Source organism: Anomaloglossus baeobatrachus, chromosome 2 (genome assembly GCF_048569485.1).
Source record: "Anomaloglossus baeobatrachus isolate aAnoBae1 chromosome 2, aAnoBae1.hap1, whole genome shotgun sequence".
Lineage (NCBI taxonomy): Eukaryota > Metazoa > Chordata > Amphibia > Anura > Aromobatidae > Anomaloglossus > Anomaloglossus baeobatrachus.
The window spans coordinates 87657967-87679721 of record NC_134354.1 but is presented as its reverse complement, the minus strand read 5'-3'; the positions used below and the strand labels follow the sequence as shown (position 1 = coordinate 87679721).

The 21755-nt window shown below is 43.8% G+C and overlaps 1 protein-coding gene across 1 annotated transcript in view; it reads right to left on the bottom strand.

Moving 5' to 3' along the window:
- DCBLD2 (discoidin, CUB and LCCL domain containing 2) overlaps positions 1-21755 on the bottom strand; it is a 135200-nt gene that overhangs the window by 60603 nt on the left and 52842 nt on the right. Inside the window, exons 3-4 of the mRNA XM_075335143.1 lie at positions 7409-7549; positions 1638-1689 (exon numbers count right to left, since the gene is read on the bottom strand). Of these exons, the coding sequence (XP_075191258.1) occupies positions 1638-1689; positions 7409-7549 (193 nt within the window). The remainder of the gene's footprint in view (positions 1-1637; positions 1690-7408; positions 7550-21755) is intronic.

The window sequence follows — 21755 nt, the reverse complement described above, 5'->3', positions numbered from 1 at the left end:
TGCGTCCAAATACTGTTTTTCACTGGATCCTGACTATACTGCACGCAAACGCATGTGAACACGCTGGCATGCTGATAGACCGGATCCTGCTTGCTCTACTGAGCATGCCCAGAAGCCAGCCTGGCGTGATCAGTCTCTCTCTCCCCTTCCCTCTCTCCCCCTCCCTCCTCCCCCGCCTGAGAGCGGCGGACGCTCGTAACCAAAGTAAATATCGGGTAACCAAGCAAAGCGATTTGCTTAGTTACCCGATGTTTACCTTGGTTACGTGTGCAGGGAGCAGGCAGCCCGGCTCCTAGCAGCTACGAACGCTCATAACCAAGGTAAATATCGGGTATCCAAGCAAAGCACTCCGCTTAGTTACCCAATGTTTACCTTGGTTACCAGCGTCTGCAGCTGTCAGATGCCAGCTCCCAGTCTATCACGTTCAGTTCCCCTCGCTTCCGATCAGATGACTTCAATGCCCACCCATAAACTTCAAGTGGCAGGATCCTGCAAAATAACACATTCATTTGCATGCGTTTTTCTTTGTAAACACAGGATCCACTTTTACAGCAAAAAAAAAAAAAAAAAACGTTCATGACGCATGTTAAAAAAACGTAGTGTGAAAACAGCCTAAGAGCTCAACAAAAGAGGCAAGCGTTACTAACTCCCCCATCAGAGCATCATCGCTGGCTGACTTACGAATTGAGTTAAAGGGAGCCGGTCACCAGGTTTTCTCCCACATAAACTGAGAACCACCATTAAGCCTTGTTACACATCACTCCAGCAGTCTGTGTATAAGCCCGATTGCTTGCAGATCTATCAAAACACCTTTTATAATTCATCCATGCCATATGATAATCTGATGGGTGTCACAGCTCTGTGCTCAGTGCCTCCTTTCACCCTTATGTCTCGATGGATGTGGTGAATGTCTCAGTCGTCATCCACCCAGCACTAAAAATCACAAGCCTGCAGTAGAAGCACAGATATGTTCAGGCACGCTTCACTCTACCCTCCTGAGGGAGCCAATGACCCAGAAGTGAAGCAGGTGCATGTACATTACAGGACTTTGCAGTGAGGGCAAAGCACAGACTTGAGGGCAAAGCACAGACCTGAAACTTGCAGCACTGAGTTGATGACGTAGGAGACATCATCCATGTTCATCAAGACAGGAGGGACGGTGGTTGCAGGAAGAGAAAGGAGGCACCAAGCACAGACCTGAGACACAAAACGAACCTTGCAGATTAGCATACGACATGGATGAAATATAATAAGTACTTGGATGGATCTGCAGTTGGGCAGGGAGATTGTACACAGATTGCTGGAGTGATGTGTAGAGGTGGTTTTGGGGAAGACCTGGTGACGGGTTCCCTTTAATTGAATAGACAGCAACGCAGAGGCTATAAAAGGCCATCATTGCAAAATATTTAATGAAGCCCAATTGCAAAAATGATTTTTAACCTCAATTATATGCATTTAGTAAGAAAAAAAAAATGATGTTCCCAAAGGGTGCAAGAAAAAAAACCTGCTAATTCACTGAGGTCTGGGGGGAAAAACATGTATGCAAACTTGCTGCTCTACACAAGCAAAGGAAACTTTCTTTAGTAACAACAATATAAGACACAGATAGATACAATAGGCCCGATGAATGATGATACCTGTATTCAGGATCAGAAAACCGGCTAGCCTTCTCCAGACAGGTTATAAGATCTAGGAAGTGAAGAAAACCTATTAGGAACACATCAGAAGAAGACAGAACATAAACATCTCAATATTAAGGAGCAGGGAGTGTACATGTCGGCCCAGACTTTTTGTTTGATTTGATACTCGGACTTGACCCCGGATCTTGAACCCCATACAAGTCAACGACCCGATCTTTTGGGCTGTAAAATGGTCATAGTAAGGGCTAGGGGGGCTACAAAAGGAAAGAAAACAGGGATAAGGGAAGAACAATTGTCTTGCAAATAAAATGTGGATAGGGAGTAAATATTTATAAAAAAAAAATGGCAAGCGGTCCACCCTATTTTTGATAAGCCAAGGTATAGCAGACAGCTGGGGGCTGGTAATATCAGGCTGGGAAGGTCCGTGGATATTTGGCCCTTCCTAGGATAACAATATCAGCCAACAGCCACCCCAGAAGATGCACCAATTCTGGCACTTTGCTCTGCTCCTCCCGATTTCCCTGGTGCGGTTGCAATCGGGGTAATATTTCTGGGGTTGATGTCAGTGGTGTAGTGTCAGCCAGCATAAAGCCCAGGGACTGCGCCTAGCAGCTGTGTGTTTTACTTTGGCTGATTATCAATAATAGGGGTGACCCCACGTATCTTGTTTTTGAATGGCTGCGCAGCAGCCTTTCAACAAGCTTTATTCAGCATAAATGTTCGAGTTCGAGCCCCGGACACTAGGTGTCCGGAATGAACCCAGAACTCCATCAGTTGGGTTTTCTCGTCCCTACTAAAGGAGGATCTCTGGGATAAATATGATCAGCTGATGGCATTGCATACAAAAGTCAACTGATGAAGCAAATGAAAAAACATCTGAAATCACTAGATTTTGACCACATAGCGGAAAAAAAAACAATAAAAAAAAAAACAAACAAAAAACACAGGTGAGCACAGATGAAGCAGACTTAAAGTCACAAATAGAATAATGGATTGATACAAAAAACAAAAACATAAAAAAATAGGCGCAAAGGCAATAATTAACTGGGGCCATTGGGAATCGTCCGTAACCCGTCTCAGTCCCATAGAATGCCATATAACCCTTTTATCTTCTCCAGATTTTAAAGACCCAGGTATAGAATTTAGGGAAGCTAGAAAATAAAATGTCCACGGCATCATGGGTGCTTTAAAGAGTCCGCTCTCTGCGTGTGTGCGTAGTCTTAGAGGCTCTGTGCCGGAGCCTCGGGGATGGGTCGTGTTTACACTTTTATTTAAAGCAATCAGAAGAAATGAAAGGGAATTGATGTGATCTCAAGGGCATTGTGCAAACTCATCTAGCGAGAGGAAATAAACAGCCCTGGACTTGGCAGAGAAATAAAAGCCGAAGAAATTTCCATAATTCTCTGGGAGAAAGGGAGGAAATAAATAAATGGATTACAATGGGAAGCAGCAGAGAATAATGGTGTACAGCAGTTTATAGAAACATTAGCCCTACAAAACAGTTCCTACGATATACGATATTATACACACATACAATATATCTCATATACAGAAATTGCATCAAAAAATTGTACAGCAGCCGATATAGATGCTTGCTTAGGCCACGTTTAGATATTTTTCTGCAAAACTGGAGCCCAGTGCTGCAAAATCTGAATTTACCGCATAAGGGACCAAAAATGAAGTGATTTTTAAAAAATAAATAAAAACAGAATTTTTTTGTTTTTTTTTATCTTGATCTATGAAAAGACAATTTTTTTAAAGGGAATCAGTCAGCAGATTTCTCTCCCTCATCTGAGAGCAGCATAATGCAGACACAGAGACCCTGATTCCAGCGATGTGTCACTTACTGAGCTTTTTACTGTCATTTTGATAAAATCACTGTTTTCTCTGGTGCAGATCTAGCAGTTGTACAGAGCTCATGAATATGCTGGACTGCATGCAGCATGCCAAGTAGTGCTGTAAAGATAATCTCCTGCTGATTAAACAGTGATTTTATCAAAACTACACTAAGCAGCCCAGTAAATAACATACCCCTGGAATCAGGGTCTCTGTCCTACATTATGCTGCTCTTAGATTAGGTGGCAAGAACCTGCTGATGATTCCTTTTAACACTTAGAGCAAATGTAAAAAAATATGCAAAAAAATGTAAAACATCATATGTTCCACATTTATCAGATAAAAATAAGTAAATATAATAAATACAGTGCCTTGTGAAAGTATTCGGCCCCCGTGAATTTTTCAACCTTTTCCCACATTTCAGGCTTCAAACATAAAGATAAATATTTAAATTTTATGGTGAAGAATCAACAAGTGGACACAATTGTGAAGTTGAACGAAATTTATTGCTTATTTTAAATTTTTGTAAAAAATAAAAAACTGAAAATCGCGGCATGCATTATTCGGCTCCTTTACTTTTAGTGCAGCAAACTCCCTCCAGGAGTTCATTGAGGATCTCTGAATGATCCAATATTGTCCTAAATGACTGATGATGATAAATATAAGCCACCTGTGTGTAATCCAGACTCTGTATAAATGCACCTGCTCTGTGATAGTCTCAGTGTTCTGTGTAAAGCACAGATAGCATCATGAAGACCAATGAACACAACAGGCAGGTCCGTGATACTGTTGTGGAGAAGTTTAAAGCCAGATTTGGTTACAAAAAGATTTCCACAACTTTAAACATCCCAAGGAGCACTGTGGAAGCGATCATATTGAAATGGAAGGAGTATCATACCACTGCAAATCTACCAAGACCCGGCCGTCCCTCAAAAATTTCATCTCAAACAAGGAGAAGACTGATCAGAGATGCAGCCAAGAGGCCCATGATCACTCTGGATGAACTGCAGAGATCTACAGCTGAGGTGGGAGAGTCTGTCCATAGGACAACAATCAGTCGTACACTGCACAAATCTGTCCTTTATGGAAGAGTGGCAAGAAGAAAACCATTTCTCAAAGATATCCATAAAAAGTGTTGTTTAAAGTTTGCCACAAGCCACCTGGGAGACACACCAAACATGTGGAAGAAGGTGCTCTGGTCAGATGAAACCAAAATTGAACTATTTGGGCACAATGCCAAAAGATATGTTTGGCGTAAAAGCAACACAGCTCATCACCCTGAACACACCATCCCCACTGTCAAACATGGTGGTGGCAGCATCATGGTTTGGGCCTGCTTTTCTTCAGCAGTGACAGGGAAGATGTTCTTATCTTATCTTATCTTTGAATAAGGCTCTACTAGCTGAAACATGTTGGATTTCTCTTAATGTGTCCCCCCTCACTGTTTTCATGATCGATGGATCTTTTTTAATAGAACCTCAATAAATATTTTTAACCTTCTTTGAAGTGCTGGAGATCATACTCTAGTTTCCTTGTCTGTGTTCTGCCTGAGGCCAGGGCAGCTCCGTGCACCAACACTGATCCTGACCTGGACTTTAGGAAGGGTGAGCTGAACTACTTTTTCTATTTTCTGACAGGGAAGATGGTTAAGATTGATGGGAAGATGGATGGAGCCAAATACAGAACCATTCTAGAAGAAAACCAGTTGGAGTCTGCAAAAGACCTGAGACTGGGACGGAGATTTGTCTTCCAACAAGACAATGATCCCAAACATTAAGCAAAATCTACAATGGAATGGTTCACAAATAAACATATCCAGGTGTTAGAATGGCCAAATCACAGTCCAGACCTGAATCCAATCGAGAATCTGTGGAAAGATCTGAAAACTGCTGTTCACAAACGCTCTCCATCCAACCTCACTCAGCTCCAGCTGTTTACAAAGGAAGAATGGGCAAGAAGTTCAGTCTCTCGATTTATAAAACTGATAGACACATACCCAAAGCGACTTGCAGCTGTAATCGTAGCAAAAGATGGCGCTACAAAGTATTAACTTAAAAAGGGGACGAATAATATTGCACGCCCCAATTTTCAGTTTTTTTATTTTTTACAAAAATTTAAAATAAGCAATAAATTTCGTTCAACTTCACAATTGTGTCCCACTTGTTGATTCTTCACCATAACATTTTGGAAAATGGTGACAAATTAATCTTTTTTTAAGCCACTAAAATTGTAAAATAATAATAAATATTATTATTATTGATGACAAAATGAAACAACGTGTGTTATTACTGCAATCTTCCGGACCTGAAGAATCCGGTTTTTCTACTTTTTTTCTTTCCCTTTCAAATTCATCTAACACCTCATTCTGATTTTTCACATGTGCAAAAGCTGGCCAGACTCAGTGTTTTCAGTTTTTACTAATCAGTGTTTCACCGATGATTTCCACGTATGAAAAAAAAAAATAAAATATTAACAACTTTCTCCTATCTATTCCAATGCTAATAAAGGATTGTACACTGATGTCATACACATGCTATAACTGATTTTAGAAGGGAACCTGTCAGGTCACCTCTGCCCGCCAACCCAGCAGCATTGATAGCTCTATGCCCAAATTCCCTCCCTAACCCGCCCTGTATAACTCTATTCACTAATAACAATGTTTATAAAAACGACTTAGAAGCCTCGCTCTCCTGTGCTAATAAGGAATTAGGCCTGTGACTAGTCACAGTGGCAGTTTCCCCATACTAGACGGCCCTTTTTCCGTGTTATCATGCCCCTGTGGGCGTCATAACATGATTTCCACAAGCTTGTGTATCTACTAGCTCATGGAAACCTCGCACTTGCGCGCAGCTCATTTTGGCCACGTCAGTGCACCTTTGAAGCAGGGTAGATGTTTCCGGCTCCGTTAGGCGCACTGCGCATGACCAGAAGTTCAGAAGACATGTATTGTGATCCATCTTATGAACTTTCAGTCACGTGCAGTGCACCTAATGGAGCTGGGAAGCGTCCACCCTGCTTCAAAGGTACACAGACATGGCCGAAATAAGCCATGCGCATACGCGACATTTCCAGGAGCTGGTCGTGATGCTGGCTCATGGATATCATGTTCTCATGCCCATAGGGGTGTGATAACCACGGAGAAAGGGCCGACTAGTCTGGGGAAACAATGGTTCTCCAACTAGTCAAGGCCTAATTAGCATTGGAACAGCGAGGATTATAAGTGTTTATTTTTGACAGTCACATTAGTGAATAGCGTTATACAGAGCTGGTTAGGGAGGGAATTTGGACTTACAGGTATCAATGCTGCTGGGTTGGAGGCATAGGGGGATCTGGTGAGTTCCCTTTAAGCAACCAATAGATTCGTTTGTCATTTTGATGATCCGTGACTTTTAGGCACACACGGTCAAAGAAAGAAACTGTTAATAGCACTATAGACTTTATCAGGTATAATATGTTCTATCCATGAGAATTACAGATGGAACACGGACGGCTGAATGAGGCCTTACTTGAAATGTTATTTCTGTGTTTTTCAGTACATTATGTGGTACAGTGAAAGGCGTCATTCACAACACCAACTGATATGCAAATACAAGCTCTCATATGGACCAAAGAAAATAAAATTGGCTCTTTGAAGAAAACTGAACAGGGTAAGCTTTATTTTTTATACTATTTTTGGGGATTGCAAAGAGCATCAAAATAATCGTATCTCAAGTCTAAAAACATATCAGGCATGTAAGAAATAAGTGTGAGTGCAACAGAGAAAGCACACATGGAGGAAGCTAAGCAAATCTTGCAGTACATGGATGTAGGCGATAGAGTGTGTGTCCCGATACACATTTAGGCAATCTGGCCGGCAGAACGAGACCAAAAAAAAAGAAAAAACCACAACAAATTAAAACCATTTCCACTAATGCAAAGCAAGTAACCAATACCTGTTTTATTTGTGGTGGAGTATGAAGCCAGAAAGCCTCGCCCGGAGATGTGGATCCCACTCATGAACAGCACTGTGACCTCATGGCTCTTGGACTCGACCACATCTTCTGGTTTTAATGCCAAGCCGCAGTACTTAGCCCCTGGCCAGAGAGGGAAAGACAGGAAATCTTTAATAGAGAGAAACTAGCGATTTCCAGCATGGCTCCATTACTTTCTATGATGTACAAGGTTTAATAGTGCTTTCTTTGCCACATTTCAATCCCGTGCACTTTCCAGATGCCAAATGTGAACTGCAGTTTATGTTTTACTGATGTTCGGTCCATGTAAATGTCAAGGCTGAATAATGGCATGCCAAGTCTTCTGCGAGAGGAATTGTAAATGGCTGCAAGGTTTCCAGGAATCGGTCAAGCATCCATATAGCAGTGCCTTACTCATGTGCGACTCAATTTCTGGAAACCCTAATAGATCCATATGTGGCTGCGACACCCACTAGAAATTCACAACAAAACCGTGCAGATTTGGGGTGAATTTTAAGTCCACCGTGGAAATCTGCAGAATAGAAATGGACATGCTGCAAATTTAGAAATCTGAACCACCAACCAATTTCTCTACAAAACAATACCCCAACATCGGGATGAGAGCTGGATGTCACAGAAATGCTGCAAAATACAGCGTCGGCACAAAACCTCACCCAGATTTGGAAATGTTCTGTGCTAGTAATGAACATTAAACACCAAATCCACAACCAGTATGGAAGGCTCAATTCATATAGCCAACAAAAACACCAATAAACCAATGCAAGCCAGAGAGCATGAAAGTATCAATACATATTTATTACTGACAATTAATTTAAAACGAATGGACCAACCCAAGTGACGGATGGAATTGATACAAGGGACACGGCACCTATACTATAATAGAAAAACGAAGACCTACAAAACCTACAAAACCTAGGCTGTATGGATGTTAAGGCCAAGTTTAGCGCAACAAAGTATGTGCAGCAAGGTAATACCCAACATCACTATAATCAGTAGAGCCAATATTATACATTCACTAGTGTGAGAGCCTGTGTTAGCAACTCTAAGATATTATTCAAGCCACAAATAGTAATATTACCAGCATGCAATGATCCAAGTAAGGTGATTGTGCGGCATCCCCACACACTGACGCGCGTTTCGTAGCAACCGTGCTCCGTCCAGGACACGAAACGTGCGTCAGTGTGTGAGGACGCCGGACGATCACCTTACTTGGACCATTGCATGCTGGTAATATTAGTATTTGTGGCTTGAATAATATCTGAGAGTTGCTTACATAGGCTCTCACACTAGGGAATGTATAATATTTGCTCTACTGATTATAGTGATGTTAGTTATTACCTTGCTGCCCATACTTTTGTTGCACTAATCTAGGCCTTAACATCCATATAGCCTAGGTATTGTAGGTTTTGTAGGTCCTCCTTTTTCTATTATAGTATAGGTGCCGGGTCCCCTGCATCAATTCCATCCGTCACTTGGGTCTGTCCGTTTGTTTTAAATTATTTTAATTGTCTGTAATAAAGATTTATTGATACTTTCATGCTCTCTGGCTTGCATTAGATAATTTGTGTTTTTATAATAATGAACATGCTGCAGATTTTAAAAGGGAGGATTTTCCCGGCAAATGTTCATTATATACAGGGGAAACTGTCGCAGATAAATCTACCGTGTATGGACCCAACCTAAACATTCAAGACAATAAAATAAAAGGTCATGTTCACATCCACCGAGTAAAGTGCTGAAAACTGTTCTCCCTCATACAGATTGTGCAGAGCTATCCCTTTAATTTGCCATTATCGGGAAGGACCTTGTAGGTGCTGAATGGAGTCATGGAGGGTTAAACAAAAAGTAGAAAACAATTAATTTGTAAATGTACAAAAAAAACCCCAAATATTAATATATTTTTCTTAGTTCTTGTGCAATAAACCACTAAATTAGAATTTCAGTGTTGGAATCAGGATTCAAAATATAGGACTTATGGCTTTTTTTTTTTCTTCAAATCTGTAAGTACGTCAGTTCTTGCAGCGCTATTCACCTATTCAATTAAACTTTATAAAAACCACAAGTAAAAACGTGTCAAAAACATGCTTATTACACGCTGAACTTTTCAGGACAATAGGTGCATTTTTAGTGCGGAGAATTCCCCCTTAAATTAATTCACTAATGCACAGATCTGGAAATACCCAGCAGAAATCCCTGGATTTAAGACTCAAATTTTCTTTTAAAAATCAGCCTAATTTTTTTTTAGCACAGAAATCAGCCGTGTGAACCTTCCCTTATTATACCAACAAATACAGTTCATTGGATTACATAATTTAATTGAACAATCAAATTTCATAACTAAAAAAAAAATGTTCAGATTAGACAGAGTATCATGGTGCTGAGAAGTGAAGACGACTAGAGATAAGTGGACCAGTGCAAGTTTGGTTTGGCGGGGGGTTAATCTGGGCTTTAGATAAAGTTCGGTTTTGGACCCGGACTTGACCTGAACCTCAACCCCAATGGAAGTCACTGGTTGAGCAGGTCGGGTCCCACACACAGCCAGCCAAAAACAGAACATTTCCAGGGGCGGGTGGATGGGGTTTTCCCATTATTACCCTTTTTTTTGGTGCGCTCTACATCCGATCATGCTGTTGATACCCCCAGTGTGAACCGTACAAACACTGCAAGCGTCTCTCACTGGGCTGAGCACCGAGCGTACCCGAGCACAGCGATGCTCGTGTGAGTGGTTTGCAAACGTAAAGCACCCAAACTATTTTTTGGAAAAAAATCTGTGTTTGGTCGGAACACCTCGGGTTCGCTCATCTCTAAACACGGCATATTCAATATACATAATAAGTCCTCGCTCCCTCCCGGATGAAGCTAATGGGGTGCACAGGCTCCCTTATAGCGAAACACGTGTTGGTGGGTTAGGGGGAACTCTTCTCCTTGGGACCTGGCTGCCTGGGCTTTTGCCATTTCGATCTCTGCACGACTGCACTTTACTGGTAGGTGCTTCCACCTAATAATGGCTATTATGCCCCTTGAGTTAGGCTATTTATGCATGTGACACTTTAATCTTTGGCATGCAGGCACCCTATTATGGAAATATATGCACTGACACTTTAATATAGCATCCTGCCTGCAGCCTTTACATCTTTTACTTCACTTGCATCCATTACCTTCCTGTACCTATCTTTTTCTATCAGACCAATAAAAAATACGTGCCTGCACCCAGCTCCCATGCCTGTATGTTTTTAAATCACTTCAACGTTTTTATGTATATTCACCTGAACCCCCTTTGTTCCCCCCTTTTTTGACAATAAAATATTTGCACTCTTCATTCCTATTATCTCCTGTTTATTATATGTTTCTATGGAATTTGTGCTTGCGGCATGTGACCCACGGGTGGCACTTTGACCGCAGATATGATTAGTATGGTATCATGGAGTTTTTCTAACTATATTCAAAATACAGTATATAGACTTGTGTACACTAAGGCTATGTGCGCACTTACCGGATTTTGCCGCGGATTTTCCGCGGATTTGCTGCATGTTTCGCTGCAGAAAATGTTCATAACATCTCTGCAGTGAATCACCAGCAAATCCTATGGAGAAAAAAAATCCTGTGCGCACTAGGCGGAATTTGACAGCTGCATGTTTTGCTGCGGGAATCCCGCAGCAAAAACAATTGCATGTCACTTCTTTTCCGCACATCGCTGCAGGATTTCACTCCATTGACTCCAATGTTAATCATGAAGTCCCGCAGGGAATAACGCAGGCAGCAAATTCTGTTCACTGCGTTTTGCTGCGTTATTCCCTGCGGTATTTCGCGGTTTACCTCCGGTAATGTACATCGCTTGTCTGCGGTTTGCAGGGAAGTGATGTCATTACAGGAAGAGGAAGCGGAGCAGAGAGTAAACACACACACACACACAGACATCACAGACATAGAACACATAGACACAGACATATAGAACACACATAGAAAGAAAACGGAAATATAGAAAACAAAGAACGTGGGCTCCGCTGCATATTTACCTTCCAGCCGAGGTAAGCACACAGCGGCGGCCCGGTATTCTCAGGCTGGGGAGGGAGAGGGTCAGGGTTAATGTCCCCCGCCTCACTCCCCCTCCGGCAGCCGAGAATATCAGCCGCAGCTGCCCCGCCACTGTCGCATGCATTATGCGGCAGCACCGGCGTGTCCTCGGCTCTTCTTGCCACCGTGTAGCAGTGGCAGCAAGGTAATACAAGGGGTTAATGATGGTGGGGGACCACCGCCATTAACTCCAGGCTTGATCATGGCAGCGTCTATGTGACAGCTGACATGATCAACCCGTAAGTAAAGTGAAAAAAACACAGACACCGAAAAATCCTTTATTTTAAATAAAACAAACAAGCCTCGTTCACCATTTTATTAACCCCTCCCGCACCAAAGCTCCGGCGTAATCCACCGCTCCGGCGTAATCCACAGGTCCTGCGCTGCTTCCATCCAGCCGCGACTGTCACAGACACAGGCTGAATGAATGCAGCAGACAGCAGAGGTAATTACCGGTCATTTCCCACGGACGGTAATGTGAACTCACTGCCGACCGTGGGAAATGCAGCGATCTGTCCTCTATCTATCTAACCCTCTGTCTGTCTATCTATCCCTCTATCTATTCTTCTGTCTATCTACTATCTCAGAATTAAATGACTTTTTTTTTTTTCAATGTGCTTTATTGCATTGAATGCAATAAAGCACATCCCAACCCGCACGCGGCAAAACCGCGGCAATACCGCGAATAATACCGCGGTAAAACCGCAGCAAACCGCATGCGGTTTTCGGGTGCGGTTTCCCGCGGTTTTTTACCGCGGGTGCGGTAATCTTTGAGAGCATGCGGAATTTTCTCAAGAAAATTCCATTTCCCAGTGCGCACATAGCCTAACACATTCATTACGATCATGTACTGCGCAGAGAGACAAAACTTTAGGGATCACAGGTCTCCTTTAAAACGTGATTTCTCAGACACGGAGGGTTGCCTGAAAAATACCAGAGGTTGCTGACACATTGATAAAGTCACGTCTCCACTACACTGGACGGAGATCGCTCGCTTCTGGCAGCTTTTGCTTTGCACATTCCTAAAGCTTAAAAACAAAGATTATGCAAGAGACGACGAACAAGTCATACAACCTACTGTCATGCACTAAAATTGCTGCATGGACTTTCAAAACCTTTGGTCTAGTAGGTCTCTAGATTTGTATGGAACTGACATATGCTAAAAAAAAAAAAAAAAAAGTGTTCTTTGGTATATTTAGACAGAAAACATCAGAATTTGGCTAGTTTCACACTTGTGTTCAGCGGAGTCCGTCACTATGGAGAATAGCGCAGTCCGTTAACGCACTGCGCTATTCTCCATAGACTTGTATGGATGACGCACTGTAACGCAAGTGTCAGCGTTGCATCCGCCGGACAATGCAGCGTCGTTATTTTGACGCTGCGTCGGGCGGAAGGAACGCAGCATGTAACGTTTTTTTGAGCAGCGGAATCCTTTGGATTTCACTGCGCATGCTCTCTCTGGCTCCCTCCACCCGTAACCAGGGTACACATCGGGTAACCAAGGAACCCTGGTTACGTGTGCCGGGAGCCCGACACTTCCCTGCTCGGCTCCGCCCCCTCCCTGCACTCCGTATGTATACACACAATCGCACGCACGCACCCACCCACACACACAATCACACGCACACACACACAATCGCATGCACACACACACAATTGCACACACACACACACCCTCTCACACTCACTCACCTGTCCCCCAGCGATGCAGTCCCCGCGGCACTGACGTCCTCAGCCATGGCCCTACTCGGCTCCACCCACCGCACTCCACCCTTCGCTCCTGCACACATTGTCGGCGACCGAACGATCAGCTGATCACCCGGCGGCCGCCTACTGTGAGTGATCGGCTGATCACCCGGTGGCCGGCTACTGTGAGTGATCGGCTGATCACCCGGCGGCCGGCTACTGTGAGTGATCGGCTGATCACCCGGTGGCCGGCTACTGTGAGTGATCGGTTGATCACCTGGCGGCCGGCTACTGTGAGTGATCGGTTGATCACCTGGCGGCCGGCTACTGTGAGTGATCGGCTGATCACCCGGCGGCGGACTACTGTTTGCGATCAGCTGATCGTTCACAATAGTCTGCCGACGGTAAAACTGTAAAAAAAGAAAAAAAAAAACGAATTGCGTTGTTTTGCAGCATCCGTTGCGCCACTATATGCAACACATCCGTTGCATCCGTCACACAACGCAATGCAACGGATGCCGTTCAACGCAAGTGTGAAACTAGCCTTAGCGATGAGTGAATATATCCAGTCACTATTCGTTACTCGCACGAATATTAAGGTATTGAAATATTCGTTACTCGTCCAGTACTTCGGTATTCGCCTCGTGAGTTTTAAGTCCACTCCCCTTGTTTGGCGCCTGATTTTTCAGCCACTAAACATGCAGGGATTGCCTGCCAATCAGAGTAATGCCGTAAACATCTTTGCTACTGGCATTAGTGATTGACAGGTGCAGTGGGAAAAAAAAAAAAAAATGATGTGCGGTCCCCAACCTATTAGTGATAAACAGCATAAGTAAAGTAGATAGCTGGAGACAGGTATTCTCAGGCTGGGAAGGTCCATGGTTATAGGGCCCTCCCCAGCCTAAAATCAGCAGCCCGCAGCCACCCTTCAATTGATACATACATTTGATGTGCCAATTGTGTCGCTTTACCCGGCTCATCCTGATTGCCCTGGTGTCATGGCAATTGAGGTAATATATGGGGTTTATTAGTATTACGGTGCTTCATTAGTCTAATAAAATTGATGACCTAAGACTGACTAGATTCCTATTGGCACTTTTGGTTTATTTGAAGAATACCATATTTATGGGTAGCAGGGACAGATCAGGGAAAGCCGATGAGGAACAGGGTCAAAAAATGAGGGTGAATTCACCTCCGCTGATAGGCAGGAAACAGTGAGGGAAAGCCATCAAATTGTTCCTGCCATATCCTGGATATATATTAATTGTATATTCACACTGTTCACGTGCCCCTATGCACTGCACCCTCATAATGTATCCTCAATGGCACTCTACTCAACACAGTGTGTGGTATTTGTACTTTTGACTGACTGATTTTAATGACATAATAAAAATAGAACATTTTTAGAGTAATATTTTGGTTGGAAAACGCTTTTGAGGCCTCTGCTTTCTCTTGGAGATGTCTGCTTTCTTTTGAGGCCTCTGCTTTCTCTTGGAGATGTCTGCTTTCTTTTGAGGCCTCTGCTTTCTTTTGGAGAGGTCTGCTTTCTTTTGAGGCCTCTGCTTTCTTTAAGATTCCTGCTGTATTCTTTATCTTTTTTAGCTGCTTGCACATTTCCTTATGGAACCGAAACTAGGGCTTATTTTTGGAGTAGGGCTTATATTTTAAGCATACTCAAAAAAGCTCCCCATATCCTAAGGGCTTATCTTCAGGATAGGTTTTGTTTTTGGGGAAACAGGGTACCACCTTTCACTTTCACAATACATAGTCATGTAAAGTTTACAGTGGTATTATTGCTTAACACTTGAACCCCTACAGAAAACTGATGGCGCAATGATTGTTTTTTTAAAGTATTTGGGTTGTTTCATTCAGTCTTTTGTGTTCATTTTATAATAAAAATTTATAATTTTCAAAATTTAGGAAGTTCAACCAATCTTTTATCAGTTTTCTTTTTTTAAATGATTTATTCTAAATGAGGTGTCTGGCAGGTAGTACTCGTTCCATTTTTGATGTATGAAAATGGGTCATAATAAATAAATCAAAGGACGAAAGCCGTGATGACAGTGTGAACAAAGTGGTAAAAAAAAATCTCAGGTTTTTTTATGCAATAAACATTTCACAGAAAAATATCAACAAACGTTGTGATATTAAAGAGTACCAACTAACGGGATTTTCATATATAAAGTGAAGCCAGTGCTATACGGACACTAGGATGCTGGAAGTAAGCATAGCTTTTGTTCTGAGATTGGATGTTTTATTTCAGAAATACAAGTGCATCTCAATAAATTAGAATATCAAAAAGTTAATTTATTTCAGTAATTCAATAAAAAAAGGGAAACGCATCTGTTACAGATATAGAGTCATTACATATAGAGGGATCTATTACTATATACAGTGCCTACAAGTAGTCTTCAACCCCCTGCAGATTTAGCAGGTTTGATAAGATGCAAATAAGTTAGAGCCTGCAAACTTCAAACAAGAGCAGGATTTATTAACAGATGCATAAATCTTACAAACCAACAAGTTATGTTGCGGAGTTAAATTTTAATAAATTTTCAACATAAAAGTGTGGGTCAATTATTATTCAACCCCTAGGTTTAATATTTTGTGGAATAACCCTTGTTTGCAATTACAGCTAATAATCGTCTTTTATAAGACCTGATCAGGCCGGCACAGGTCTCTGGAGTTATCTTGGCCCACTCCTCCATGCAGATCTTCTCCAAGTTATCTAGGTTCTTTGGGTGTCTCATGTGGACTTTAATCTTGAGCTCCATCCACAAGTTTTCAATTGGGTTAAGGTCAGGAGACTGACTAGGCCACTGCAACACCTTGATTTTTTCCCTCTTGAACCAGGCCTTGGTTTTCTTGTCTGTGTGCTTTGGGTCGTTGTCTTGTTGGAAGATGAAATGATGACCCATCTTAAGATCCTTGATGGAGGAGCGGAGGTTCTTGGCCAAAATCTCCAGGTAGGCCGTGCTATCCATCTTCCCATGGATGCGGACCAGATGGCCAGGCCCCTTGGCTGAGAAACAGCCCCACAGCAGGATGCTGCCACCACCATGCTTGACTGTAGGGATGGTATTCTTGGGGTCGTATGCAGTGCCATCCAGTCTCCAAACGTCACGTGTGTGGTTGGCACCAAAGATCTCGATCTTGGTCTCATCAGACCAGAGAACCTTGAACCAGTCTGCTCAGAGTCCTCCAAGTGATCATGAGCAAACTGTAGACGAGCCTTGACATGACGCTTTAAAAGTAAAGGTACCTTACGGGCTCGTCTGGAACGGAGACCATTGCGGTGGAGTACGTTACTTATGGTATTGACTGAAACCAATGTCCCCACTGCCATGAGATCTTCCCGGAGCTCCTTCCTTGTTGTCCTTGAGTTAGCCTTGACTCTTCGGACAAGCCTGGCCTCGGCACGGGTGGAAACTTTCAAAGGCTGTCCAGGCCGTGGAAGGCTAACAGTAGTTCCATAAGCCTTCCACTTCCGGATGATGCTCCCAACAGTGGAGACAGGTAGGCCCAACTCCTTGGAAAGGGTTTTGTACCCCTTGCCAACCTTGTGACCCTCCACGATCTTGTCTCTGATGGCCTTGGACTGCTCCTTTGTCTTTCCCATGTTGACCAAGTATGAGTGCTGTTCACAAGTTTGGGGAGGGTCTTAATTAGTCAGAAAAGGCTGGAAAAAGAGATAATTAATCCAAACATGTGAAGCTCATTGTTCTTTGTGCCTGAAATACTTCTTAATACTTTAGGGGAACCAAACAGAATTCTTGTGGTTTGAGGGGTTGAATAATAAATGACCCTCTGAATAAACTTTTCACAATTTAAAACAAAAATAAAAGAAATAGCATTCTTTTTTGCTGCAGTGCATTTCACACTTCCAGGCTGATCTACAGTCCAAATGTCACAATGCCAAGTTAATTCCGAATGTGTAAACCTGCTAAATCTGCAGGGGGTTGAATACTACTTGTAGGCACTGTATTATAGAGTCATTACACACAGAGGGATCTATTTCAAGTGTTTATTTCTGTTAATGTTGATGATTATGGCTTACAGCCAATGAAAACCCAAAAGCCATTATCTCATAAAATTAGAATATTATATAAGACCAACTGAAAAAATGATTTTATACTCAAATGTTGGCACCTACTGAAATGTCTGTACAGTAAATTACTCAATTCTTGGTCGGGACTCCTTTTGCATGACTTACTGCATTCAATGCGGCGTGGCATGGAGGCGATCAGCCTGTGGCACTGCTGAGGTGTTATGGAAGCCCAGGTTGCATTGATAGCAGCCTTCAGCTCGTCTGTCAGCAGAAGGAAGCATGAAGTGCTCTAAAATTTCTTGGTAGACGACTGAAGCTGACTTTGGTCTTGATAAAACACAGTGGACCTACACCAGCAGATGACATGGCTCCCCAAACCATCACGGATTGTGGAAACTTCACACTAGTCCTCAAGCAGCTTGGATTGTGGCCTCTCCACTCTTCCTCCAGACTCTGGGACCGCGATTTCCCAATGAAATGCAAAATTTACTTTCATTTGAACATAACACCTTGGACACTGAGAACAGTCCAGTTCTTTTTTCCTAGGCCCAGGTAAGACGCTTCTGGCGTTGTCTATTGGTCATGAGTGGCTTGACAGTGACAGTTGTATCCAGGACATGGGCTACGTCTGTGTGTGGTGGCTCTTGAAGCACTGACTCCAGCAGCAGTCTACACATTTAGTGTCTCCCAAATTTATGAATGTCCTTATCTTAATCTAATCAAGACTGCGGTTATCCCAGTTGCTTGTGCACCTTTTTCTACCACACTTTTTCCATCCACTCAACTTTCCATTAATATGCTTGCATACAGCACTCTGTGAACATCCAGCTTCTTTAGCAATGACCTTTTGTGGCTTACCCTCCTTGTGGAGTGTGTCAATGACTGCCTTCTGGACATCTGTCAAGTCAGCAGTCTTCCCCATGATTGTGTAGCCTACTTAACCAGACTAAGGGACCATTTTAAATGCTTAGGAAGCCTTTGCAAGGTGTTTTGTGGTAATTATTATAATTTTCTGAGATAATGACTGTTGGTTTTCATTAGCTGTAAGCCATACTCATCAACATTAACAGAAATAAACACAAAGTAGTTCACTGTTTGTAATGACTATATCAGGGGTGGGCAATTAATTTTCCCATGGGGCCGCATGAGAAGTTGGGATGGTTGTAGAGGGCCGGACTAATATAATTAACTCTGTTCTACAATATATTATATACACATACACACGCATATATACTGTGTGTGTATATAATAAATATACACATACACACAATGTATACATACATACATACACACAATCCCCATATACTACATCACTACACCCACAATATACATCCCTATACACTACACCTGTAATAAACTACACCTCTATATACTATACCACTATATAGTACATCACTACACCCCTATATACACCTGTAATAAACTGCAGCACATCACTATATACTACACCTGTGATAACCTACATCACTACACCCCTATATACTACACCTGTATTATACTACACCCCTATATACACCTGTATTATACTACACCCCTATATACCCCTGTATTATACTACACCCCTATATACACCTGTATTATACTACACCCCTACATCACTATATACACCTGTATTATACTACACCCCTATATACACCTGTATTATACTACACCCCTATATACACCTGTATTATACTACACCCCTATATACACCTGTATTATACTACACCCCTATATACGCCTGTATTATACTACACCCCTATATACGCCTGTATTATACTACACCCCTATATACACCTGTATTATACTACACCCCTATATACACCTGTATTATACTACACCACTACACCCCTATATACACCTGTATTATACTACAACACTACACCCCTATATACACCTGTATTATACTACAACACTACACCCCCCCATATACCACACCTGAAAAACTACATTCCCATATACTAAACCACTACACCCCAAATATTTGTCAACAGTTACACCCCTCCCCCCCCCCCGCTTGCCCCCCCATTGTCCCCGCAGGTTACTAGTAACCACTCACCTCTCTTCTTATTGTCCCCTCCTCAGGCACCTCCATACGAGCTCCCCGCTGAGCGGCTTCTCCTTCACATGCCCAGGCTGCGCCGACGCTGTATTCCAAGGAGCCGCTGCTTCTCTCCATACGGCCGCTGCAGCGTCTTCTCCTGCCGGGCGGGAACTTTTCAAATGACACATGCGCGCTGTACTGACGATATCAGGGCGCGCGTGTGTCACAGAGAAAGCTGCCGAAGGGAACAGAGGAGAGGTTCCTGCGTTCCGCTGCCTGCACTGACTGTGCCGAGCTGCATGATCTGTCCTCTGTTTCCTACCCGGCACACAGCGTGTGATGAGGGCAATCTGACCACGGGCCTCCTGGAGCTCCGGACAACAGGTCAGATTTCCCTCATTAGTGACTGGCCAGCAAGGACAACCCTGAGCCAGGCTGGCCAGTCACAGAGAGTAGGCGGGCCGGATGTGGCCCGCGGGCCGCCCCTTGCCCAGGTCTGGACTATATAATATATGCATTTTTGTATTGATTTTAATAAATTAACTTTTTGACGATATTCTAATTTATTGAGATGCACCTTTATGTGCAAGTAAAGTTCTAGCAATGCACTGCTATTTGATTGACAGGTGCAGCAGGGAGGGAATATGTGGGTCAGGTCTTGCTATCTATTTCTGCCACTGGCTGCCCGCCTGGCCTTCCTCCCCCTGTTGCTGTCATAGATGATAATTCTGGCACATGCAGACAAACAGGGGTGGGAATACATAGCAACACCCGACCCACATATTCCCTTCCAGCTGCATCGGTCAATCAAATAGCAGTGCATGATTAGAACTTTACTTGCACATATTTCTGAAATAAAACCTCCAATCTCAGAACAAAAGGTATCATTACATTCAGCATCCTACTGCCAGTATAGCACTGGCTTTACTTTATATATGAAAATCTTGCTGGTTGGTTCCCTTTAAGCAGCAGCTCATAAACCTGCAAAAAAAAAAAAGTGTGTGACATGAGGGAACAAATCAATATAAAAAAAGCTGTTTTCTTTACAATCAGTGTCTTTTGATCTTTTCCTCCTCTAAGTGCCTAGGCCATTCTGAGCAATGTAGTACGCCAGCATCCCTTGCTGGTAACTTGCATAACTCAATGGCGTCCATGGTGTGCGTAGAAGACAAGGGTACGTGATGGTTACAGCAGTTGTTTTTCTGCTACCTCTTATACACAGCTCATGGGAGTCATTTACAGTATTATATAAATTGTTCCTAGTAACGACTGAAGAAGAGGAAAGACAGACCTGGAGAACATCACAGGCAGAAGTGAAGACGCAGATCAGTGCCGAGTTCCTTGCCATTTAAGGGCCTGGGTGTTTATCACTTTTCCTCAGTCAGGATTACTAATTCTACACAAAGTTTGTTGTTTCAGTCGCCTGCCTAATAAAACGAAATGACGCCAACTCCAATCACACCTCAAACGCATCTACTATCCCCTGCTACATAAAGTGTGAAAGTGGAAGCACTAAATCCATCCAAAGGCCAGGACTTCCCGAAAAAGAAGGCTAATGACCCAGGCAAATAAACACTTTAGGATAGGATATCAACCATGAGCCCTCTACATAAATACCCAAAAAGTAAGTACCGTATTTTTCGCTTTATAAGACGCACTTTTCCTCCCCAAATTTTGGGAGGAAAATGGGGGGTGCGTCTTATAAAGCGGTAGCGGGGGGGGGGTCCTGTCTGAGGCGATCGGGCGGCCGGGTGCCTGTGGCTGCATGCAAGCGGCCGGGTACCTGTACTTGCGTGCAGCGGCAGCCGGGTACCCGTGGCTGTGTGCGGGCGGCAGCGGGTGCTGTGTGGGGTCGGCAGCCGGGTACCTGTGCTTGCATGCGGTGGCAGACGGGTACCCATGGCTGTGTGCGGGCGGCAGCCGGGTGCTGTGTGCGAGCGGCAGTCGGGTGCCCGTGCGGGCACAGGTACCCGGCTGCCGCCCTCACACAGTTACCCCGCTGCCGCCCTCACACAGTTACCCCGCTGCCGCCCGCACACAGCCATGGGTACCCGGCTGCCACCGCACGCAAGCACAGGTACCCGGCGGCTTGTACGCAGGGTGGGCGGGCAGCCTGCTGGCATGGGGGCGGGCGGCTGTGCAGCTTACCAGTTGTCCGCGGTCCCACTTTCAAATGATGGCGCCGGTGGAGCTCTTGGATGAGAGCTCCATCTGCGCACGCGCTGCTCCGTGAGTCAGCGCGTGCGCAGATGGAGCCCTTGGATGAGAGCTCCATCTGCGCATGCGTCGCTCCGGGCGCCATTACTTGAATCGGGACCGCGGACACACTCCACCACTGAGCCGTCGCCGCCGCTCCCACCACTGAGCCATCGCCGCCGCTCCCACCACTGAGCCATCGCCGCCGCTGCCACCACTGAACTGGGACCGCGGACACACTCCACCACTGAGCAGTCCCTGCCGCTGCCACCACTGAGCAG